The following is a 26,611-nucleotide window of genomic DNA, read 5'->3' as shown; positions in this document are numbered from 1 at the left end:
GGATACATCTGAAAAGTCTGATGAAATGTATCCCAGACTGCTAAAGAAGGCAAGACGAGATATTCCTGTGGCTCTGACTGAAATATTTAAATAAAGTGGCTAAAAAAATATATTGAATCTTTGCCTTCATTCACTGGAGCATAGAATTTAACTGCAGAGAGATTTTGATTTCACATTATAAAACATTGGTTAAGCTACAACTGGAGAGCTGTCTACATCTCGTCACCTTAAAGGAAAACATGATTGCACAGGAAAAGGTGCAGAGATTTATCAGGGTGTTGCCTGAGATGAAATATTTAATTATGAAGAGAGACTCATAGGTGTGGTTCATTTTCCTTGGAATGGAGGAAACTAAGAGAGGACCTGCTAGAGAATTACAAGGGCATATTAGGAAACTGCAATTGCAGGGGTATCTGAAACTAGAGGGCTTAGAATGATGGACAAGAAATTTAGGAGGGATTTGAGGAAGAATTTTTTTCACTCATTGGGTGGTTGGAATCTGAAATACATGGCCAGAGTGCATAGAGTATGAAGTCACTCTTATGATATTTAAGACTAACACCTGAGTCACCTGATTTGTAAGTGGGAGAAATACAATAGAACAAATATTCAACCTCCAAGTACTGAATGAGAAATACAGCCAAAATCAACAGAACATATTCCACATGTTCATAGACTTCAAGAAGACATTCAATAGAGATATAATGTACTCTGGGCCACAGTGAAGAGCTACAACATGAGCCAGAAGCTCATCCAAACCATCAAGCAGCTCTACACCAAAGCTCCAGTGCAAAACTTCAGCAAGGTACAGTTGGAGAGTGGTTCCACACATCAGTTGGCATCCAACAAGGCTGTCTCCTTTCACCATTGCTGTTCAGCGTTTTCCTGGAGAAAATAATGCAGGATGCTCTGGAAGACCGTATCAGTAAGTCAGCATAGGAGGATAGTTCATAACCAACCTCAGGTTCACCAATGACATTGATGGGCTGGCAGGAAGTTAGGATGAATTGGCCTACCTTGAGAACAGTCTGGACAATACATTTACCAGATATTGCATGGAGATCAGCACAGATAAAACCAAGCTGATGAGAAACAGTGAGGAGCCACTCACAACAAAAAGGACAGTCTGTGTACAAGAACTAGAGAATGCCAAACAGTTCAAGTATCCTGGCACCATTATCAGCCAAGAAGGATCAAAACCTGAAGCCCTTGCAAGGATAGTCCAAACAACAGCAACACTGGCTAAAGTAAAACCGATCTGGAGAGACAATAACATCACTCTCAGATCCAAGTTGAAACTCCTGCGTGCACTTGTGCTCTCCATCTTCTTAAATGCATGCAAATCATGGACTTTAACAGCAGAACTGCAAAAGAAGATGCAGGCAGTAGAAATGAGATACTTCAAAAGATTCCTCAACATCTCCTATACAAACCTTGTCTAAAAAACGATGAAGTACAAAGAACCATCACCCAGCATATAAGACACTATATAGATCTACTGTCCACAGTAAAGAAGAGGAAACTGAGATGGTATGGCCAAATAACAAGGTCAAGTGGACTCTCAAAGTCCGTTCTTTTGGGAATGGTGAAGGGGTAAAGAAAAAGAGGCAGACAGAGGAAGAAATGGCAGACAACATTGCAGAAGTTACTGGAGAGAGCTTTGCCACAACCCAGGCACTCGTCAACAACTGTGAAAAATGGAAGCAACTGGTGCAATGCTCATCTGTACAGTGCCCCTATGACCCAGGCGGGTTGCGGGATCCGTAACTGTAACCTGAGTCGTGAGTGCATGGAAGGCTATGGACTAAGTACTGGTAAAGAGGATTAGTGTAGATTGGTATCCGATGATCAGCATAGCTATGGTGGGTTGAAGAGCTTCTTTGCATCCTGCATAACTGTATGAAATAGGAAGACTGCAGTTAAATCAATATATAGAAAAACGATACAAGTTCAGACTCTGGAGGCATTGTCCTGATTGTGGAGAAAGTCTTACCTGTACCAAAAGGACAATTTTAGTCTCATTAAAGTGATCAAATTCTCATTGATAGGTTTGATGCAGTTTGGAATCTATACTGTAATTAAGTAGGGATAACAAAATAGAGAACAACAGATATAAGCCACAATTAGATCAGAAACAATGAAAGAGATATACAAGCAGTAACATTAGAAGACCAGGAGCTAGTATTATAACATGGTTATATTAATAGAGGTATGGCATGCACAAGTTCAGGAATTGGTTTATAATGTTTCTAGTTCTTAAGTATTTTGGGATAATAGAGAAAGAAAAAGGTTGTGGAAAATGTTATTGATAAATGTTACCTGTTGTCATGTTGTGCATATGTTCCTCCCCACTGATTTTCCTCCTGGCACTTTATCCCTGCAACTGCCCCTATACCTCCTCCCTCACTATCATTCAGGGCCTTAAAAAGTCCTTCCAGGAGAGGCAACACTTCACCTGTGAGTCTATTGGAGTAATGTATCCAATGCTCGGAGTGTTGCCTCCTCTGTATCAGTGAGATCCAATGCAGATTGGAGAACCACTTTGTCAAGAACACTCTGTCCATTACAACAGCCAGCCAACCATTTCAAATCCACGTTCCATTCCACACTGATATACTTGACTGGAGCCTCCTCTATAAACCCAGGTTGGAAGAGCAACACCTCATATTCCATCTTAGTGGTCTTCAACCTGATTGCTTCAACATCGATTTCTCTAAGTTTTGGTAACTAGTCTCCTCAGTTCCCCCCCCCCTTATTTGCCCTTATTCATGTGGTCTGCTCATCATCTCTTCTCCTCCCCGCCCTCATAAAATGCCCATCACCTCTCTCTAGTTCCCCACCTTCTTCCCTTTATTCCATGGTCTACTGTTGTCTTCCATCTTCTTCAGCCGTTTACCTCCTCCATCTTTTGCCTTCTATCTTCTTGCATCATTCCTCTTCATCCCTCCTCCCCTTCCCCCTCCCACCCAGTCATGTTTTACCTGCCAGCTTGTGCTTCTCTTTCTCCTTCTCCCCCTCCCTTTTATTTCTGACTACTGCCTTCTTCCTTTCCAGTCTGCCAAAGCAGGACTCTTCATTTCCCTTCATAGATGCTTCCTGACCTGCTGAGTTGCTCCATTGTGCGTTACTTGAGATTTCCAGCAGAACTTCTTTTGTCTCTAAGTAGCTAATGCTATTCAGATGTTTAAGTTAAAAAGGACGAGTCATAGCACTACAGACTGGTCAGCCTGACATCAGTAGTAAGGAAATTATTGGAGGGAATTCTGATAAACAGGATGTCCCAGCATTTAAATATACAGAGTATGATTAGAAGGAGTCAGTGTGGCTTTGTTCATGTAAAATCATGCTTAGTGAACCTCCTAGAAGTTTTTTGAAGAAGTAAGCAAAAAGATAAATGGGAATAGGGCAGCCTATTTGGAATTTTGCAAAATGTTTGACATGTCCAACATGGTCGGCAGGTCCGGAATATAGAATCCAGGGAGAGCTAGATAAGTGGATTGAAAATCAAATCTGAGATAGGTGCTGGGTAAAAGTTTTTTTTTCTTTGAAATGAATGCCGGTGACTTGTGGTGTGTCACAGGGAATCAGTGTTGAGACCCTTGTTCATTATTTATATAAATGATTTGGATGCAAGTGCATAAGGCTTGATCAGTAAGTTTGCAGCTGATACAGAATTTAGTGTTGTTGATAGTGAAGAAATTTATTATAGATTACAAAGGTATTTTGATCAGTTAGAGAAGTGAGCTGAGGAGTGGAAAGTAGATTTCAATATTGGTATTGTAAGCTAATACATTTTGTAAAGTCAGAGCAAAGTAGCACATAGTATGAATGGTAGGCACAAGAGAATGTAATGGAACAGAGGGACCTTAGAGGACAAGTGCGCATAATAGCATAAACATCCTGACCTCATCCATGCTTATTGGTATGCTTTCCAGTGAGCAATACTAGTGCATTCACTAAGGATGAAAATTTGTTCGATCCACCAGGAATGCTACGAGCAGGCATTGATTTCAGTACCTGAGCTGACAACCAAAGAGATATTGTGGACAAAGGGAGCGATAAAGCACAGAAGACACCACTATGTGCTGATAAAGGAGAAGTGAGGGCAAACCTGTATCATAATGAAATGTATGTGCATAACACAACTCCACTTTAAAAACATTATATATTATTCAAAAAAGTCTTGAAATTGTTAATGTGGAAACACCAATGTGGTTGGGTTGAATTAGTTTCTTTTTTATTGGGTAAGCCCTTCTGCAAGTTGTTTGAAGATGAATAACTGTTTTAGAACTCAAATTTTATTCAAAGTAACTATTTTAGAAATTCACTTCATAACTTCACCTTTTAAAAATTGTTTTTATCTTGGAAATAATTTACCTTTAGAAAGAAGCATTGCAAATTAGACTAAGTTTAAATTTGGTTTTAATTTTATTAAAACTCTAGAATGTAAGCTGTTACAGCTAGCTGAGAACAAATTTATGTAACCAGAAAAAATAAATCCAATTTTGCTTTCTTTTGTTATTTAAATCAATTCTATTTAGCAATCAGGATTAGTGTTTTAAATTTCATGGATGTTTCAAAATATGTTTACAGGGAGCAGAATAATCACTAAATAATATAGACTATCTGGTAAAACAAACAGACACCTGACAGATGGAATTTAATCCAGATATGAGGTGTATAGTGCCTTGAAAAGGTATTCAGCTCCCACAACTATTTTTAGATTTTACTGTTTCATTTTCTAAATTTAAAATATGTTAAAGCAGGATTTTTGAGCTAATCTATAAAACTTTGTGCATCATGTTAGTCAAAAGAAAAATTCCAAAACCTGTCAACAATTTACTAAAAATTAAAAACCAAAATTGTGAGGCTGTAAGAGTATTCATCCCCTTTGTAATTACAATGCCAACTTTCCTTGGTTGCAATACTGTATATTATCTGACCAACTCACACAATTTGTTGATGTAGAAAATTGGAGGCCTGCCTGAATAATAACCCCCTCTCTCTGTAAGGTCCAACAGTATGGTTGCTTTTCAGCATACCAAACCAAAATGACAGTCAAAGAGCATTCAAGGCAAGACATGGAAATAATAGAGAAGCTAAGTTTGGGGAAGGGAACAGACCATCTCAAAGGCACTGAACATACCTCGAAGCTCAGTGCACTTCATCGTGAAAAAGTGGAAAAAATATGAAACCACAGCTACACTGCCTAGTTCAGACCATCCCTCTAAACTTAGTTGCCAGAGACGAACAGCACTTGTGAGAGGCTACAAGTGCCATTTGGGTCCATAAAATGTCATCACGAAAAAAGCGGGGTCGCACTAAACCAGGGTTCAAGAAATTCAGCGTTCAAACTGACCCAATGTTGACCTAACATCCTGAAACACCCCTATTTTTGCCCTATTTGATCCATTTTTTGCACGCTTACCTTCTGGCAAGTAAATTAACCTTTGAATTAAAGAATTCCACAAATAAATTGTTGTTGTTACTGTAGAAGTTAAAACACAAATTAATTTTGAGTAAAGCTTTTCAATACACAAAACAACAAATAAAAACATTCAAGAATATTAGCAATAATCATTTACAGTTTATTTCTTAAAAAAGTGATCGAGTGTTCCTTGCTTGAACGTACCTTGTCGCTGGCTGCCAGCAAAATCTAGAATGCTTCTGAGTTGGGGGTTTTTTCTCCTGACACTAACACTTGAGAAATCCCCTGGCGGCGTTTAAACCAGTCTAACCATCCATTGCTAGCTTTGAACTGTGAAGTTTCTCTATTGATCTGCTTGTCAAACCTCTCGGCTTGAGCTTTGAGAATAGGACTGAAAATTGAAAGGCCTCCTGAGCGAGCTCGAACAAAGTACTCATACAGGGAGTCATCGAGGCTGAAACCTTTGGCTGTCTTCAGGCATTTGGCTTTTAGTCCTGTTTCTTCGTCAACTTTGCAAAGCGACACGGGTAACTTTTCTTTGTGAGACTTTCAGCCATGAAGTGTTGATTCTGGTATCCCAAGGTCTCGTGCAACTTGAGTTTGACTTTGAGTTTGACTCTTGACTTATTTTTCACAGAAACAGATTTTCTTTTTCCAGCAGTTTGTTCCATTTTGAGCAAAAAAAAGGTCCAATGACTCACACAAAATGCTGGTGGAACGCAGCAGGCCAGGCAGCATCTGGTCGAGACCCTTCGTCAGGACTAACGGGAAAAAAAGAGATAGTAAGAGATTTGAAAGTGGGAGCAGGAGGAAGAGACCCGAAATGATAGGAGAAGACAGGAGGGGGAGGGATGAAGACAAGAGCTGGGAAGTTGATTGGCTAAAGTGATACAAAGCTGGGGGAGTATGGATTGACGTGGACATGAAGTCCAATGACTCATCACGTTATATCCGAATTCGCGTTAAATCAGGGTTTCACTGTAATAGGATTTGAGTACAGGAACATGGACATATTGATACAGCTGTACAAGGTCTTGGTACACTTTGAGTATTGTGTCCAGTTTTGGTCTCTTTATTTATGGATGTTCTTGCTAAGGAATTCAGCGAAGGTTCACTGAATTGATTCCTGCAATGGCAAACCTGATAGAATCAGAATCACATTTCTTATCACCGACTTTTATGATGTGAAATTTGTTATTTTGTGGTATCGGTATAGTGCAAAAGCATAGAATTACTATAAATTGTAAAAATAAGTAAGTAGTGTAAAGAAAAGGAATAACAAAGTTGTGTTAATGGGCTTATGGACCGTTCAGCAATCTGATGATGGAGAAGATGGAACTGTTCCAGAATTGTTGAATGTGGAGGTTCATGCTCCTGTACCTCTTCCTTGAAGGTAGTAACAAGAGGAGGGCATGTCCCAAATAGTTAGGGTCCTTAGTGATAGTTTATAATTAGGTGTTAACGTATTTCCTGAGAAGAAAGAAGAACGCTGTTGCCTACAGATGAATTTCAGAAAAGAACAGTTTCGAAGAAGAACAAGTTTAAATTTATCAGTATTTTTATGATTTCTGTCATGTGAAAGTAAAAACAATGTCTCCTCAAATCATGCTTTCAGTATCCTCTTTGCTATTGGGCTTTTCTTGGGGCTGCAGCAAAGTTAACATCCAGGTGTTGGTAGCCTTCAGCAAGTAAATTGCCATCAAATCTTGGTCTATTGTCCCAGTGTAGCAGAGTTAGAGACCCACCATTGCCTGTTATTAATCTCTTCCCTAACTGAGGACATGGGATGCTTAAACATTTTGTTGCTGAAGAAACATGATTGGTTTAAGTACAGTGTTGTTGGTAAATTTGCGTCATTCCTGCCATCTCCGAATTTACATAGCCTTTCTCCATTGCACCAGTAATTCTTACAAAAAGCTTTTGTTAGGAAATAAATTTACCTATTCTGTTTTGATCCTAATAAGATTAGATTTCCAGAGAGATGGTCTGGGAATAAGGGAAATCCTTTCACATTTCCTTGTAATTTCATGGTATTCTTCTGTGCAGGGTATATTATGAGTCTGTAAAAAAAATGAAATTAAATTGAACATCATTTTATTTGGCAATTCTGCATTTAATGTCATAACACATTTAAATGAATTTTCTCTGATATTTAATCACAAGAACTAACATTTGCCCATTAGTTTACAAGTTTTAAGTACTTGTGTCATGAAGCGTACAATGAAAAGATTATGATTTGTTCATTGTCAGTGGCATCTTCATCAAATCTCACTTTCTTTTTCATTGCTTCATCTTTTCTCCTCACTGAATTGCTCCCCATTCATCATGTCTGTGCAGTGAATTCCTTATGCTGCCCAGGGCAAAACGAGGAAGGAGTGCAGAGTGCCTGCATACTGCCAGGTAAATATAACAGCACAGCACCATTCAAGACTGCTTTCTCATTCTGTAACAGAAGGTAATCTGTAAATGACTTTCTAAATTCTTTGGTTTAGTGTTGCTGTCGTAAAATTGGTTTTCAGTTGTAAATATGAGTTCATTGGCCGACATCTTGTTGTGCTTTAACACAGCTACACTTTCTGTTTCTGTAATGCTGCCTTTCATCCCTGTGGTGAATAATATTGAAAGATTATCATTTTCATTGTTTGTATTTGTTTGTATGTTCAGTAAATTTTTGACAATGCCCTAAGAAGTATAATTGGTAAAAACAACAAACGTATGAGCCAGAGGATCCATCCATTTCAGATGTTGGTTTCTTATGTTGTGCATTGGGCAAACTGCCTGCTTATGTACCTAATATCTCATCAAGTTTAACACACGTTCTTTATTTAGATATTGTCTCTACAAACTAACATGTGGCAATATAGATGTACTGTGACATGATGTTCTTTGGTATTTAATCTATTGTTGGAATAACCCTTATTACAACAAACAGTTGCATTTCCCTGAAATTTATACATGTCTCTGAAAAATACCTGTCTCAACAGGGACTGCTCCCTCAATGTATATTTAATGAAAAACTGAACATTTTTCTCTGAGCCATTTTCACTTGAAAGTACCCACAAGTAGGCAATTGTTTTTGGCTGCACAAATAGATGTTAATAAAATCTCACACATGTGTAACCAATCATAAAATGTATACCCTTTGCCCTGGAGTGTTTCATTGCCAGCATCACTTTTGCACTGTTTCAGCTCTGCCGGAGTTTCCCTCCACAGTCCAAAGACGTTTCAGTTAGTAGGTTAATTGCTCATTGTACAATTGCATTGTGTTTGGGTGAGACTTAAGTAGATGGGTTGCGGGGCTGGACTGGCTCATTGAGCCAGAAGGGCCTGTTCCACGCTGTATCTCTAAGTAAGTAAAAATAAATTTGATATTTTGTTCCCATTTTTGGGTGTGACCAGGTTGGACTGAATTTTAGTCATCCTCTATGAAGCCAGTAATGCATGAAAAATATATTTCTGACTTTAATAAGTTCTATCCTGATCATCAAGAGATTTCCAAACAATCCACAAAACAAAATCCACGAACAAAAGTAGAAAACGTGACCTTTGATGGCAACGCCTTGTGCCTAATGATCCCAGCGGGATTTATTTTGGGGAATCTATGGCCAACACATTCCCAATGGCCCAGCTTTTCTCAACAAAGAACTACAGCTATTGAAACATGTGCGGACTAAGGCCCTAAAGTACCGAGGGCAAAGGGAGGAGTGTCACGTGGTTTCCAGATTTAGATGTGACAGAATTCCCACCTACCCTCCCTGCCCCCACTCCTTACACTCATACACCATCAAGAGCATTAGAATGCATTGTCGCTGCTAATTATGCCCACTAATTTGGTGGTGTGTTATGCCAATCTTTTATTTGCGTTCATGGCAAAACAAGAATCTCTTGCAGTAAACCAACCCTAGGTAGCTTAATAAGATCCTCTGGAAAGCCAGCCACTAAAACTCATAATATCATTGGTAAACCAAAAATTGCGGTGATAGGTTGAGGTTGGAAATCAATACTCAATACCGTAGAAATAATATCGAAGATATCTTTCCAATATTTTTTCAAAGACAGACATGACCAAAATATATGAGTTAGTGAGGCTGTCTCAGAATGACATCTGTCACAAATAGGATTTACATGGGAATAAAAATGAGCTAATTTATCCTTGGACATATGAGTCCTGTGCACAACTTTAAACTGTATCAACAAATGTTTGAAACATAAAGAGGATTAATTAATTGAAGATTTTTTTCCCATTTTTCAATAGGAATAGTAAACTTAAGTTCCCTTTCCCAATCAGTCTTAATTTTATAAGAAACCTCTGAATGTATTTTCATAATTATATTGTAAACATTTGCTATTACCTCTTACTGAAAAGGATTTAATTCTAAAATTTTCTCCAAAATATCCATAGAATCCAAATTTGGAAAGGTAGGAAGTACAATGCTTAAAAAGTTCCTAATCTGTAAATATCTAAAAAAAATGGGATCTGGGCAAAGGATATTTATTAGATAATTGTTCAAAAGACATGAAACAATTATCCAAAAATAAATTGGAAAATTGTAATATACCTTTAGTCTTCCAAGCTAAGTAGGCTTGGTCCATAATAGAGGGATGAAAAAAATGAAATTAGATCTAATAGGAATTGCTAAAACAAATTGATTCAACCCAAAGAATTTTGGAAATTGAAACCACATGCGTAGAGTGTATTTAACTATTGGATTGTCAATTTGTTTATGCAATTTAGAAAAAGCAAAGGGAAGAGAAGTCCCTAAAATAGAACCCAATGAAAACCCTTGTACAGATTTGGTTTCCAAATTTACCCAATGAGGACTAAAAGATAAATCCAAATCCCATAACTAACATTTCAAATATCAGATATTAATTGCCCAATAATAAAATCTAAAATTCGGCAATGCCAGTCCAGCTCCCTTTTTAGACTTCTGTAAATATCTTTTACCTAACCTAGGATTTTTATTTTGCCATATATATGAAGAAATTTTTGAATCAACATTATCAAAAAAAGGATTTTGGAATAAAAATTGGTACCATTTGAAATATATATAAAAATTGGTAAAATAATCATCTTAATAGCATTGATCAGACCTATATGTGACAGAGACAGTGGAGTAAACAAATTTTTACTAAATTTGAGATAATAGATAGGTTGCTATCACTTTTCTTTGCTATCACTTCCAAAAAATATTCACATTGCTCCAGTTTTCCAAGTAATGATTTGAATAAACCATGGAGCTGACAGAAGCATTGTGTTTTCAATATATGTGGACATCCTGAAGCCCCTGATTGTGATTTGCTGCTGGAGAACAGGCTATGTTCCATCACTGGACTCATCTTGGAGTCTGGCAAGGAAGCAAGAGTTGGGCTAATTGTACAATAATTCTGATGCAAATTTAGTAAGAGGTTTTACCCCATGGCTATGGGGATGCTGTTGCTGCTTTACTTGAAGTGAACAATTTCAAAAGATTCAGGTAAGAGTTCATTTTAGAAGACTTTTAGATAGTTTATTGGTTTAAAAATACTCATTTCAAAGTAATTTTAACAAATGCTAATGGCTTCTGATTTTATACTTTTTTAAATGTTTACAGACACTTTGTTTTTCTTTCTTTCTTTTTCAATCTTTTTATTGAATTTACATATATATAAAAAAATAACATAATAATGAATAGGTTATAAATGCATTAGACTTGAAATTGAATTAATAATAGGATAACAATATCCTATTAAAATATCAACAGGAAGACATAGTACATTATCAATCAAGCCTATAATAATTATATGAAAAAAATAAGAATAATCATCAAAAGAAAAAGAAAAAAATTGTAAAAATACAAGCAAAAAATATATATTGAGAAAAAAAATACTAAACTAAACTAACATGGGCAATAATAACAGTTTATTTGTATATGATAGTGCCAAAAACTCCAGAACTCCATACCAGAACAAGAATAGACAGAGAGAAGGTCTGGAAGAGGCCAAATTAATTCATATGAAAATGTCGAATGAACGGTCCCCAAGTTTCTTCAAATTTAACTGATGAGTCAAAAATAGTGCTTCTAATTTTTTCCAAGCTCAGATAAGAAATAGTTTGAGAGAGCCACTGAAATGTGGTAGGAGGATTTACTTCTTTCCAATTTTGCAATATAGACCTTCTGGCCATTAATGTTACAAAAGCAATCATTTGTCTAATTGAAGGGGAAAACTGATTACCATCCTCATTTGGTATACCAAAAATTGCAGTAATAAAATGAGGTTGTAAATCGATATTCCAAATTGAGGAAATGGTAGCAAATATGTCCTTCCAATAATTATATAAGGTGGGACATGACCAAAACATGTGGGTCAATGAAGCCACATCTGAATGACATCTGTCACATTGAGGGTTAATATGAGAGTAGAATCGAGCAAGTTTATCTTTAGACATATGAGCTCTATGTACAATTTTAAATTGTATTGAAGCTTGTTTAGCACATATAGAAGAAGAATTAACCATTTGTAAAATTTTTTCCCATTTTTCTATTGATATATTGAAGTTCTTTTTCCCATTCTTGTTTAATTCTACCTGATATTTCTGGTTGTATCTTCATAATCATATTATAAATAAAAGCCACTAATCCCTTCTGATAGGGATTTAAGGTAAAAATCATACCTAAAAAGTCCATTTTTGGATTATTGGAAAATCAACCAGTTGATCATGTTTCAGTAGAGTATTAGTCAGCTTTTTTTTTAAAAAAAAGATTAAAATAGCATGTGGCATATTTACCATCATAGGGGCAGAATTGGCCTGTTAAGCCCATTGAGTCTTTTCTGCCATTTGATCATGGCTGATTTATTATCCCTCTCAATCCCATTCTCCTTTCTCCCCATAACCTTTGATACATTACTATTCAAGAATATGTCAACCTCCACTTTAAAAAGACCAAATGACTTGGCCTTCACAACCGTCTATGGCAACGAACTCCACAGATTCACAACCCTTTGGCTAAAGAAATTCCTCCTCATCTCTGCTGTAAAGGAACGTTCTTGTATTCTGAGGCTGTACCCTCTGATCCAAGATTCCCTTTAACATAAGTACAGCTTTAACATGATCACATTACACACTATCCCAAGGTATTTCACAGATATGTGAGTAGCTAAAGGAAAGTCAAACAAAGGAGTGTTCAGGAGCTGAAGATGTGTGTGTTGCTTGGATTTCTAGCATCTGCAGATTTTCTCTTGTTTGTGCTTGTTTAAAAAGTGGGTTTACTGAAATGTCTCAAATGAGTTGAAGGAACTCAGCCCACATGTGTCCTAAAGGTCATTATTGCTTTCTCATCTTCATCTACCTCTTCATCTTCATCTATTGATCCTACCATTGGCAGGCGTGATTTTTCTGATTCTCTTGGTGAGTGGTTAATGTAAGTAGTCTCAGCAGGCAGAAGAACTCCCAGGGCCAGGAGTGGACACTCCTGCTGTGGTTCCAATAACCTGTGCGAAGAGGAAGAAGAACTCTGAGAATAAAGGAGGAGTGGAAAAGCAAATAATTAGCTTAACTGTTAAATATGAGCCCAAGACCGTGTGTGTCCAGTAGGGCTCTGCTGCTAAATAAGCTATTTGTAAGACAGCATTGTGGTGGAAGCTTAAGTTTCTCAAAGATTTTGATGAGATGTTGGGCAGGACAGCAATTCACTAGTCACTGAGACATTTGTAGTGGAAAGATTCAAAAAAGAGTGAGAATAGGCTCACTGTTGTAAAGGTGGAAAAAATGTCTTTATGATAGAGAAAATGTGCTCTCACAATTTCTGTTCTGTGTTGAACATGGCAAGAGTTCACTTTCATTCAGCTTGTGTTTAAATCTGTACTGGTTTTGGGATAATAGGCTGTCAGCATGAATGTAATCAAATGATCAGGAAAGATGGATCTGGATATTATCAGCTGTCGTGGAGGGGCTAACTGTGCATTAGAAATTATGCTGCAATTAGACAGGTGAATAGAAGATAAACCCACTAATGTGGTCCCTTGAATGCATTAAAGATGTTGATATGCTATAAGGAAAGTAACGCACACAAAATATTGGAGGAATTCAGCAGGTTAAGCAACATCTACACAGAGGAATAAAGAAACACTGTTTGGGGCTGGGACCTTTCATTCAGATTGGAAAGGAAGGGGAAAGAAATCAAAATAAAGTGGGTACAAGCTAGAAGGTGATGGGTGAACTGAGGTGAGGAGAAAGATAGGTATGTGGGAAAGGCAGGTGAAGTGAGAAGCTGAGAGATGATAGGTGGAAAGGTAAAGAGCTGAAGAAGAAAATATCTGAGAGTGAGCCATGGGAGAGAGGGAAGGAGGAGAGGCACCAAAGGCAATTGATAGGCAGATGAGGAGAAAGGGAAACAGAGAAGGAAAGATGAAAAAAGAGAGCAGGGTGAGGGGAGAGAAATTACTAGAAGTTAGAAAAGTCAATGTTCATGCTGTCAGGGCAGAGGCTACCCAGATGCAATATGAGGTATTGCTCCCCCAACCTGAGAGTGGCCTCATTGTGTCAGTAGAGCATGTGGACCAACTTGCTGGAATGGGAATGAGCAGGAGAACTAAAATGGTTGGCCACTGGCAAATATAGCTTTTTGTGGACAGGGCGAAGGTGCTCGACAAAGCAGTTCCCCCAGTCTACATCGGGGCTCGCCAATGTAGAGAAGGCCACACTGGGAGCAACAAATACTGTAGATGATCTGGACAGACTCAAATGCCTCATCTGGAAAGACGATTTTGAGGTTGTGAATGATGGTGAAGCAGGAGGTGAATGGGTAGGTGTAGCACTTATTCTGCTTCCTGGGATAAGTGCCAGGAGGGGGATCAGTACAGACAGATTTATGGACAAGGGAATCATGGAGAGAACGATCCCTGCAGAAAGCAGAGAGTGGGAGGAAGGTAAAGATGTATTTGGTGGTAGGATCCCATTGAAGATGGTGGTAGTTGTAGAGAATGATGTGCTGGATGCAGAGGCTGATGGGCTGGCAGGTAAGGACAAGAGGAACACGATCACTGTTGAGGCGATGGGAAGATGGGGTGAGCGCATATATCCAAGAGATGGAGGAAATGCGACTGAGGGCAATATCAATGGTAGAGGAAGGGAAACGCCGTTCTTTGAAGAAGGAGGACATCTCTGATGTTCTGGAAAAGAAAGTCTCATCTTGGGAACAGATGCAGCGGAGGCAGGAACTAAGAAAAGAGAATGGCAATTTAGTGTTGGTGGGAAAAAGTATAGTTAAAGAAAGAAGCTTTTTGTGAAAGTTATTTTATTTAGATTGTTTGGTAAGAGCTTTACCAAACAAGAGCAGTCACATTGAGTTGGACTGACTGGTTAACCATATCAAGAAGAACAAGGAAACATAAATAGAGTCTGCTTGTATCAGAACAAGGAAAGGAAATTTGGTGGTCAAAAGTTTAGTTCATAAGCAGTCAAGGGAGCTGGGAGTGTGAGGTGCAAGAGCCTTGTTAAAATGAGCTCAGAGGAAATTAAACATTGGACAGAAAAGGTCAGATCTAAGTTGTAAACAAAGACATGGGTGAGACAATGATTATCTTTGGGAAAAGTATTTCATAAATCACGTATTTCTAAGTGTCTTCATACAATCAGTGAAGAGTGCAGAGGAAAGCAGTAAATATGTGTGAAGATAAATAGTATAGATGTGTCACTAATGCTGTATCTTATCTTCACAAAGCTATATGATGCACCCTGTGCCAGACTGGAAGGCATCTTGCAGGATTAAAAAATGAATGAAGTGCAGCTATTTTTTTTTAAATGGAAGTACAATTCCAAAACAGGTCCTTTGGCGTTTCCATGCTAACTGATGTGCCTGTCCTCAGATTTTTTTTAAAAAAATTATCACCTCCTCTGGCAACTTGTTTCATACCCAGTATCTTCTGTGTGAAAAAGTTGTCCTTCAGATAACCTTTAAATCTCCTCTCATTAAACCTATGCCCTCTAGTTTCAGATCCTTTTACTCTTTGATAAAGCTGTGGCTATCAAATCTATGTCCCTCATAATTTTACTGTATAAACTTCCACAAGGTCACCCCTCAGCCCACTGTGCTCCAGTGAGAACAAACCCAGTCTATCCAATGTCTCCTTATAATTAAAGCCCTCCCTTCCAGTTATCATTCTGGTGAATGTCTTCTGCACTTTTTCTAGCTTTTTTATAATGTGTTGACCAGAACTGCACAGAATATTTCAGAATAATGGGTGTTGTCTGCAGGCCACCAAACAGTATCATGGATATTGGGTGCAAGTTGAATAGAGAGTTAACATTGGCATGTGGCAAAGGTAATGTCGCAGTAGTTATGGGGGATTTCAACATGCAAGTGAACTGGGAGAATCAGGTTGGTGCTGGATCCCAGGATAGGGAGTTTGTAGAGTGCCTACGGGATGCATTCTTGGAACACCTTGTATGAGAGCCGACCAGGAACAAGGCTATTCTGGATTTAGTGTTGTGTAATGAACAGGATTTGATAAGTGATCTTGAAGTAAAGGAGCCATTAGGAGGTAGTGACTATAATATGATAAATTTTTATCTGCAATTTGAGAAGGATAAGGGCAGATCGGAGGTGTCAGTGTTGCAGTTGAACAAAGGAGACTATGGAGCCATGAGGGAGAAGCTGGCCAAAGTTAACTGGACGGATATCCTAGCAGAAAAGACAGTGGAACAGCAATGGCAGGTATTCTTGGGAATAATGCACAAGATGCAAAATCAGTTCATCCTGCGGAGAAGGAAGGATTCAAAGGGGGGAAAGGGGCCACAGTGGTTGACAAAGGAAGTCAGAGATTGCAAAGCATTAAAAAAGAAGGAAGTATGACAGAGCGAAGGTGAGTGGGAGGACAGATGATTGGGAAATTTTTAAGGAACAACAGAGCTTAACTAAAAAGGCAGTACAGGGAGAAAAAAATAAGGTACGAACGCAAGCTAGCCAGGAATATAAAGGAGGATAGCAAAAGCTTTTTTAGGTATGTGAAGAGAAAGATAGTTAAGAACAATGTTGGGCCCTTGAAGAATGAATTGGGTGAAATTGTTATGGGAAACAGAGAAATGGCAGAAGAATTTAATAAGTATTTTAGATCTGTCTTCACTAAGGAAGACACAAGCAATCTCCCAGATGTATGGATGGGCCAAGGACATAGGGTAACAGAGGAAATGAAACAGATTGACATTAGGAAGGAAATGGTGATGAGTAGACTGATGGGATTGAAGGCTAACAAATCCCCAGGTCCAGATGGTCTGCATCCTAGGGTACTAAAGGAGGTGGCCCTGGAAATTGCGGATGCATTGGTAATCATTTTCCAATGTTCCTTAGATTCAGGATCAGTTCCTGAGGATTGGAGAATGGCTAATGTTATCCCACTTTTTAAGAAAGGAGGGAGGGAGAAAACAGAGAACTATCATCCTATCAGCCTAACATCAGTAGTGGGAAAGATGCTGGAGTCCATTATTAAAGATGAAATAGTGGCATATCTAGATAGCAGTGATAGGATTGGGCTGAGCCAGCATGGATTTACCAAGGGAAAATCATGCTTGACTAATCTATTGGAGTTTTTTGAGGATGTAACCAGGAAGTTAGACAAGGGAGATCCAGTGGATGTAGTGTAACATGATTTTCAGAAGGCATTTGATAAGGTCCCACATAGGAGATTGGTGGGTAAAATCAGAGCTCATGGCATTGGGGGGAAGATATTGACATGGATAGAAAACTGGTTGGCAGATAACCAGTAAAGGCAAAGGGTAACGGTGAATGGGCGTTTCTCAGAATGGCAGGTGGTGACTAGTGGGGTGCCACAGAGCTCGATATTGGGACCACAGCTGTTTACCATTTACATCAATGATTTAGATGAAGGCATTGAAAATAACATCAGCAAGTTTGCTGATGATACTAAGCTGGGTGGCAGTGTGACATGTGATGAGAATGTTAGGAGAATTCAGGGTGACTTGGATAGGCTGAGTGAGTGGGCAGATACTTGGCAGGTGACGTTTAGTGTGAATAAGTGTGAGGTTATCCACTTTGGGAGTAAGAACAGGAAGGCAGATTATTATCTGAACGGTGTAGAGTTAGGTAAGGGAGAAATACAAGGAGATCTAGGAGTCCTTGTTCATCAGTCACTGAAGGTGAATGAGCAAGTGCAGCAGGCAGTGAAGAAGGCTAATAGAATGTTGGCCTTTATTACAAAGGGAACTGAGTACAAGAGCAAGGAAATCCTTTTGCATTTGTACAGGGCCCTGGTGAGACCACACCTGGAGTATTGTGTACAGTTTTGGTCTCCAGGGTTAAGGAAGGACATCCTGGCTGTAGAGGAAGTACAGCATAGATTCACAAGGTTAATTCCTGGGATGTCTGAACTGTCTTATGCAGAGAGGTTAGAGAGACTGGGCTTGTACACGCTGGAATTAAGGAGATTGAGAGGAGATCTGATTGCAACATATAAGATTATTAATGGATTGGACAAGATAGAGGCAGGAAATATGTTCCAGATGCTGAGAGAGTCCAGTACCAGAGGGCATGGTTTGAGAATAAGGGATAGGTCATTTAGGACAGAATTAAGGAAGAACTTCTTCTCCCAGAGAGTTGTGGGGGTCTGGAATGCACTGCCTCAGAAGGCAGTGGAGGCCAATTATCTGGATGCTTTCAAGAAGGAGCTAGATAGGTATCTTATGGATAGGGGAATCAAGGGATATGGGGACAAGGCAGGAACCATGTATGATGATCAGCCATGATCTCAGAATGGCAGTGCAGGCTCGAAGGGCTGAATGGTCTACTTCACCTATTGTCTATTGTCTGTAGTATTTCAGATGTGATCTAACCAATGTCTTGTACACACAATATGAAGTCCCAACTCTCATACTTGTTACCTCAGCCTATGCAGGCAAACAATTTCTACACCTTAACTAGACTATTCATTTGTGTCTCTATTTTCAGAGAGCTAGGACTTTACACTCTAGGGTGTCCACTGTATGTCAATACTTCTAAGGTCCCTACCATTTACTCTATATATCCTGCAAGTATTAGACAACCCAAAATGCATTGCCTATCTTGTCTAAAATAAGTTCCATCTGTCACCACTTTCCAGCTAATCAATGTACATCTGTATCCTTAAACAACATTCTCCCCTTCTACAACTCTAACAATTTTCATGCCATTAGCAGACTTGCTTATCAGTCCACAAACATTCTCATCCAAGTAATTGATAACAAGACAAACAATGAAGGACCCAGAACCATTACCTACAGTAAATCACTGGTTTCGAAGTTAAAAGTTCAAAGTAAATTTATTATCAAAGTACATGTACATCACCATATGCTACCCTGAGATTCACTTTCTTGTAGACATTCACAGTAGAACAAAAAATACAATAGCATCAATGAAAAAAATACACACAATTACTGGCAAACAACCAAAATCAGAATCAGAATTAGGTTTAATATCACCAGCTTATGTCATGAAATTTGTTGTCTTTGTTGCAGCAGTACAATGCAATACATAATAGAAAAAATGTAAATTACAGTAAGTGTATGCATATTAAATGGTTAAATTAAGTAAGTAGTGTAAAAATAGAAATTTTTAAAAAGTAGTGAGGTAGTGTTCAAAGGATGACTGTCCATAATATCTCTTTTACCATAGCATTGGAGAGTGATATGAACAGGTAAATTAGGGAAGTATTTAATTGGAGTAAGGGGAAATATGAAGCTATCAGACAGGAACTTTGAAGCATAAATTGGGAGCAGATGTTCTCAGGGAAATATACAGCAGAAATGTGGCAAATGTTCAGGGGATATTTGCGTGATGTTCTTCATAGGAACATTCTAGTGGGACAGGGAAAGGATGGTAGGGTTCAGGAACTGCGGTGTACAGAGGCTGTTGAAAATCCAGCTAAAAAGAAAAGAAAAGCTTACGAAAGGTTCAAAAAACTAGGTAATGATAGAGATATAGAAGATTATGAGGCTAACAGGAAGGAGATCAAGAATCAGATTAGGAGAGCCAGAAGGAACCATGAGAAAGCCTTGGCAAGCAGGTTTAAAGAAAACCCCAAGGCATTCTACAAATATGTGAAAAGCAAGAGGACAAGACATAGAAAATAGGATCAATCAAATGTGACAGTGGAAAGTGTGTATGGAACCAGAGGAGATAGCAGAGATACTTAATGAATACTTTACTTTAGTATTCACTACGGAAAAGGATCTTGTCGATTGTATGGATGACTTACAGCGGATTGAAAAGCTTGAGCATATAGACATTAAGAAAGAGGATGTGCTGGAGCTTTTAGAAAGCATCAAGTTGGATAAATCTCTGGGACTGGACAAGATGCACCCCAGGCTACTGTGGGAGGTGAAGGAGGAGTTTGCTGAGCCTCTGGCAATGATCTTTGCATCATCAATGGGGACAGGAGAGGTTCCAGAGGATTGGAGGATTGCAAATTTTGTTCCCTTATTCAAGAAAGGGAGTAGAGATAGCCCAGGCAATTATAGACCAGTGAGTCTTTCTTCAGTGGTTGGTAAGCTGATGGAAAAGATCCTGAGAGGCAGGGTTTATGAACATTTGGAGAGGCAATATATGATTACAAATAGTCAGCATGGCTTTGTCAAAGGCAGGTCGTGCCTTACAAGCCTGATTGAATTTTTTGAAGATGTGACAAAACACGTTGAAGGTAGAGCAGTAGATGTAGTGTGTATGGATTTCAGCAAGGCATTTGATAAGGTACCCCATTTAATGCTTATTGAGAAAGTAAGGAGGCATGGGATCCAAGGGAACCTTGCCTTGTGGATCCAGAATTGGCTTGCCCACAGAAGGCAAAGTGTGGTTATAGACGGGTCATATTGTGCATGGAGGTTGGTGACCAGTGGTGTGCCTCAGGGATCTGTTCTGGGACCCCTTCTCTTCATGATTTTGATAAATGACCTGGATGAGGAAGTGGAAGGATGGGTTAGTAAATTTGCTGATGACACAAAGGTTGGGAGTATTGTGGATAGTGTGAAGGGTTGTCAGAGGTTACAGCGGGACATCGATATGATGCAAAACTAGACTGAGAAATGGCTGATGGAATTCAAACCAGATAAGTGTGAGGTGGTTCATTCTGGTAGGTCAAATATGATGGCAGAGTATAGTATTAATGGTAAGACTCTTGGTAGTGTGGAGGATCAGAGGGATCTTGGAGTCAGAGTACATTGGACACTCAAAGCTGCTATACAGATTGATTCTGTGGTTATGAAGGCATACGGTGCATTGGCCTTCATCAACCATGAGATTGAGTTTTAGAGCCGAGAGATAATGTTGCAGCTATATAGAACCCTGGTCAGAGATCACTTGGAGTACTATGCTCAGTTCTGATCACCTCACTACAGGAAAGATATGGAAACCATAGAAAAGGTGCAGGGGAGATTTACAGGGATGTTGCCTTGATTGGGGAGCATGCCTTATGAGAATAGGTTAAGTGAACTTGGCCTTTTCTCCTTGAAGCGGCAGAGGATGAGAGGTGACCAGATAGAGGTGTATAAGATGATGAGAGGCATTGATCGTGTGGATAGTCAGAGGCTTTTTCCCAGGGCTGAAATGGCTAACATGAGAGGGCACAGTTCTAAGATGCTTAGAAGTAGGTACAGAGATGTCAGGGGTAAGTTTTTTTTACACAGGGAGTGGTGAGTGCATGGAATGAGCTGCCAGTGACGGTGGTGGAGGTGGATACAATACGGTCTTTTAAGAAACTCCTGGATACTTACAGGGAGCTTAGAAAAATAGAGGACAATGGTAACCCTAGGTAATTTCTAAAGTAAGTGCATGTTTGGCACAGCATTGTGGGCTGAAGGACCTGTATTGTGCTGTAAGTTTTCTGTGTTTCTATCACTACCCTCTGCTTCCTATCACTGAGTCAATTTTGGATCCAACTATCCAAGAAAAGCCTTGGATTTCATCTGCCCTAACTTTCTAGGTAATCCTACTATGCAAGACCTCATCAAAAGCTTTGCTAGAGTCCCTGCAAACCACATCTACTGTCTTACCTTCATCAGTATTCTTAGTAACCTTCTCAAAAGTCTGAATAATTCTGAGGCAGGATTTCCCCTGCACAATACCATATTGATTCCCCAAATCAGTTCTTGCCTTAAGAGTAGTTTCCCTATTATTGACTCACTGGCCTATGTTTCCTGCTTTTAGCCTTACCATCCTTCTCAGATCCACATTACCTGTACTTCAGTCTTCTACTACCTCTGTCAGTGCTACTCCCCTGCTGCTCTAACACTCTGGGATAAATTTTATTAGGCTCTGGATATTTGTCAAACTTAGTATCTCTTCTACTGTCATTCCGCTGTCTGTAAGGAGTTTGTACTCTCCATTACCACATAGATTTTCTGCAGATACTCTGGTTTCATCCCACAGTCCAAAGACAATACTGGTTGGTAGTTGGAACACAGCAGCCCAGGCAGCATCTATAGGAAGAAGTACAGTCGACGTTTTGGGCCGAGACCCTTCGTCAGAACTAAGAGTCTGGGCCTGAAACGTCAACTGTACTTTTTCCTATAGCTGCTGCCTGGCCTGCTGTGTTCCACCAGCATTTTGTGTGTGTTGCTTGAATTTCCAGCATCTGCGGATTTCCTTGTGTCCGGTTGTTAATTGGTCATGGTAATTTGTCCCGTGATTAGGCTAGGATTGAATAGGTAGTGTGCTGGGTGGCACAGGTCAAAGACCTATTCCATGCTGTATAATTTTTCACTTGCATTCGTGTTCCAAGCTGGCAGCATACATATCCCCTAACTATCCATTCTCCCCATCCTTCTGTCTGGTTAATAGTGAATAGTGACATGAATTATAGGAGCTCCCCAGATTATCAACAAATTGTCTTATGAAAATCCATCTGTACACAAATTATCCCATGTATTTTTAAACATTTTTGAAGCAAGTAATAAAAATAAACTGTTTCATACTATTCATTAATAATTTGATATACTCTATTAATTTAATTGAGTAGTGTGAGGGTGTTTATTCCATGAAATTAAATAATTATAGCAAGAGTATATCGAGCAATATGATAGGGTTTCTATCAAAATAGACCTTTCTGATATGCCAGAATTGGTTTATGAGCAGTTCTTACATAACCCAGGACTGACTGTATTCATTCAAGGCACCTCACATATCCCTTGGCACCACAGACTTCCATAATGGTCCCCAGCTATCCTCTTCAAATATATTTTTAAAATGTCTTTGATTTCTCTTCAATTCTGTTGACCACACCTATTTCATGTGACTTTTGCCCTCTGAACTGTTGACTTCAAATCTCTCCTATATCCTCTATAAACTTCAAAGAACTCAATTAATAAATTCCTATACCTGACATGCAATTCCTCATGCTCCTGATCAAATCCTCAATTTCCTTGGTAAACCATCTGTGCTCCTTACCTTTAAATGGTCATGCTGATTCTAAACTCTTAACATTTTGCTTTTAAGTGCCTCCCACTTATCAGATATTGTTATTCCCCCTAGCTGCTGCTTCCAATTTACTTTTGCCAAGTGATATTGTTTACTATTGATGTCAGCCCTCCCACAGGTTAAGACCCTAGCTTAAAGTCCAGTTTCATAAGTATTCCATTAGTATCATAAAGCCTACCAAATAGTGGTCATTGTTGGCAATTGTGGTCACAGACACTTTCACCACTAGCCTATCCTCATTCCCTAAAATAAGGTCAAATACAGCTCCCTCCCTAATAAGACTTTCCTGGGATATTTAACAAATTCCATCCCATCTGTTCTCCTTATGCTAAGCAATCTAACAACTATCATATTGTTTTTACAATCTAATGCTAATTGTGTTTATGTGTTCTTTCAAATCTCACGGACTATTTAGGCATCCATGGTTTGATCCACATTAAAGAGATTACTGCTTTCTTATTTCTAAGTCTACCCATTTAATTTGATTTGATGATCCTCCTGGAATATTGTGTGGAATACTCCTACTCACCCTGATCAGCAGTGCAACACCTCCTTCTCTTTGAGGACAACTTCCACGTTGCACCCCCTCCACCTGTAATGTATTAAAATATTATACCCAGAAACACTGAGCTTCCATTCTGTCTTTCTCTCAGCTTTGCTTCCGTATCATAGTCCTACATGCTGATCCATGCTCTTTGCTCAACCATTTTTCCTGAATTAAAGTAAATACAGGTAAGTCTACTATCATATGCATGCTCCCTGACCTATTTCAACCTTCTCTACCCATTCTATTTGCCTACTCCATTTACTGTACATGTTTCTCCCCCTCCTTCTGCTGTTATTATTGGTCTCACCCCATCCACCACAAGTTTAAACCACTCAAAGTAGAATTGATAATCCTCCCCACCAGGATATTAGCTCCTACTCCAGTTTAGATGTAACCCAACCTTTATGTTCAAGCCAACCCTGGTCGCAGAAGGGATTCCAATTATCCAAATATCTCAAGCCCTGCCCCCTTGCATCAGCTCCTTAGCTACATGTTCTTAGCAGTTTGTTCTTCCTATTTTATCTCATTACTTCAGTACCTCGTAGCACAAGGATTAATCCTGAGATTATTTCCCAAGAGGTCTTGATTTTCAACTTTATATAACTCTAAATTCCCTTTGCAGGACCTCATTCTCTCCTTACATGGACTAGGAAACTGCTCCCTTTTGGAATGTTCTGTGCCCACTCATTGATATCCATCACCCTGGCACTATGGAGGCAACACACCAAACTGGAGATTTGCTCCATCCACAGGATCGCCCTTCTGTCCCCATGACTACTGAGTTTTTTTTAAATCACTGTTGCTTGTTAAAAGTTTGCGCTACACTGAAGTACAAAAGAACCAGGCATCATGGTGCCCCTGCTGTTGTCATTTTCCCTAAGAGACCATCCACCCACAGCATCCAGGAGACTCCTGCACTACCTATTTGCCCCTCTTGGTAGTCACCCATCTATCTTGTTGAGTTTGCGGTGTGACCACCTTTCTGAAAACTCCTATCTACAGTACTTTCTGCTCACCAAATCCAAATACTTATTCCACCTGATCCTTTTGGTCAGGGAGAAGCTGTAGCCAGACACACTTACTGCTTCAGGAATACTTGACTTCCCCCTGATCTTCCCATTTTGCAGAAAGTGCATACCACTACACTGGCTGCCTCTTCTATCCCTGACCTGAAATGCGGCTAAAGAAAAAGAAGGGAATACCTTTCCTTGACTTTATGCCCTGTTACCATTCAGCCTCACTAATCAAAGCCTCTGCATTCAGATATCAAGCTCAGCACTTCAGCCTCAAAAACCATTTGCCCGCAGAACAGTTATTCCATGTGAACTACAGCCTATTTTAAACAGCTCCTTTCTTTCCCCACAGGTGACGCCAATCTGAAATTAACAAGCTCCTTACCTTGCTTACACAATTTTTAATTGCTGGCAATTTTTGCACTTAGATTATTAAATAAAATGAGAATAGGGAAATTACTCAATCTGGCTACAATTTTCCATACCTTTTAAATCTGGGGATAATGCCAGTTGATTTGGATATTGTCAGTGTCACCCTTAACAAAAATAGGAGAGGGCAATCAACCTCTGGTCATTGATTAAAAAAAAATATTTGCGGCAATTATGCAAGATAAACTGAATTGTCATTTATAAAAAATATAAAGGTTAGATAACAAACAAGTTTGTTTTTGTTAAATCAAATACAATAAAGGTCAATCATATCTAACAGTTTGTAACGAAGTGGCAATGTGGATTCTGAAAGAAAAGTAGTTGACATTGTGTATAAGGATTTTCAAAAATGCAAGTTAGGACATTCATAGGTGAGAGTGAAGCTTAACCAGTATCAAAGCACTCTGGGATGAAACCTGTTTCTTTGATTGTCGAAGCCCTTCACGATGTTGGTGCTTCCCAGCAGAAGACAGTACTTGGAAAAGAACTTCAAGTAAGCTTGGATATCTAGCATCTGCAAACCTTCTTGTGTGTACCAAGTAAAAGTAGGTTCTGATTGTCAGGTGTCGAGTAAGCTGAAGCAGTTCACTATTCAGCAGGATAGCTAGGCCAAGTTAATTAGCATACTCCTACAGTTCTGATTTCTAGCCATTCTCTTTCCACATCCTTACTAACATTTCTTTGTAATAGTACAACCAAAATTGCCAGTGCAGTTCCTTACCCATAAAGGTTGACATATTTCAATTGATCCCAGCCAACTCCTAGCCAGTGACGTAATGCTTGGCATCTTTATCTTTAATGTGACTCCTTCATAAAGTGCACTTACTTACTTACTTTCTCCATAACATACCTTTTCATTAAACGGAGGACCTTTCTCAAAATTTAAAATGATATTCATGAATTTTTCAGTATGAAAGTGATGGAAGCAAGTAAAAGAAAATTAATAAAGTCATACATTGATTTAACAGTCTACACATCACTGCCTTCACAACCAAGTTCTTGTTTATGCCCAACACTCTGCTAACATGTTACTTCCTGGAACCATAAATAGAAACATAGAAAAACTACAGCACAATACAGGTCCTTTGGCCTAGAAAGTTGTATAGAACATGCCCCTACCTCAGAAATTACTAGGTTTACCTATGGCCCTCTATTTTACTAAGCTCCATATAACTATCTAAAAGTCTCTTAAAAGACCCTATGGTATCTGCCTCCATCACCGTTGCCGGCAGCCTATTCCACGCACTCACCATTCTTTGAGTAAAAAAACTTAAGGCTGATTTATACTTGTGCGTTGCATTGACGCTGTAGGTATCACGTACCCTACACCGTACCTACACTGTACCCTATGCTGTAGGGTGACATGCACCTCCTCAGAAAATTAACTCACGTTGCGGCGACGCAGACCGCAACAACTGTGATTGCTCCACTTGGTAGTATCGCATTTCCTCTTATGCATTTCCAGTTGCTGTTTCTCCACCATGTCGGTAGGCTGTGTGTACACCGATGCGTAATAGATGAAGCAAATTGTCAAATCTACCTGCCAACTTGCGAAAATGTTTGAAATGCATTTCCTCGTCCATGTCTCTCCTGAAGAAACTCAACACAGTGGCATAGAAACCCCACCGCCAACTAGCGTTTTGGCGCACACCAACATACACTCGCTACAGTGTAGAGCGATGCAGATGTGAAAATCAGGGCTATGGCACAGGCTGTGGCGTAGCCTGTATGCACAAGTATTAAGTCAGCCTTT

General features: G+C 39.2%; 1 protein-coding gene across 12 annotated transcripts in view; it reads left to right on the top strand.

Moving 5' to 3' along the window:
* Positions 1 to 26,611, top strand: part of LOC132400854 (regulating synaptic membrane exocytosis protein 1-like) — a 554,853-nt gene that overhangs the window by 371,666 nt on the left and 156,576 nt on the right. For 10 of the 12 annotated variants that reach the window (XM_059982306.1, XM_059982314.1, XM_059982312.1 and 7 more), the window contains one exon: positions 7,766 to 7,828. The exons of the other annotated variants lie outside the window; for them this stretch is intronic. In XM_059982306.1, coding sequence (XP_059838289.1) covers positions 7,766 to 7,828 — 63 coding nt within the window. The remainder of the gene's footprint in view (positions 1 to 7,765; positions 7,829 to 26,611) is intronic. 12 annotated transcript variants of the gene reach the window in all.

Source organism: Hypanus sabinus, chromosome 10, assembly GCF_030144855.1.
Source record: "Hypanus sabinus isolate sHypSab1 chromosome 10, sHypSab1.hap1, whole genome shotgun sequence".
NCBI classification, from domain to species: domain Eukaryota; kingdom Metazoa; phylum Chordata; class Chondrichthyes; order Myliobatiformes; family Dasyatidae; genus Hypanus; species Hypanus sabinus.
The sequence above is the reverse complement of the archived record's forward strand: the minus strand, read 5'-3'. Positions and strand labels throughout refer to the sequence as shown.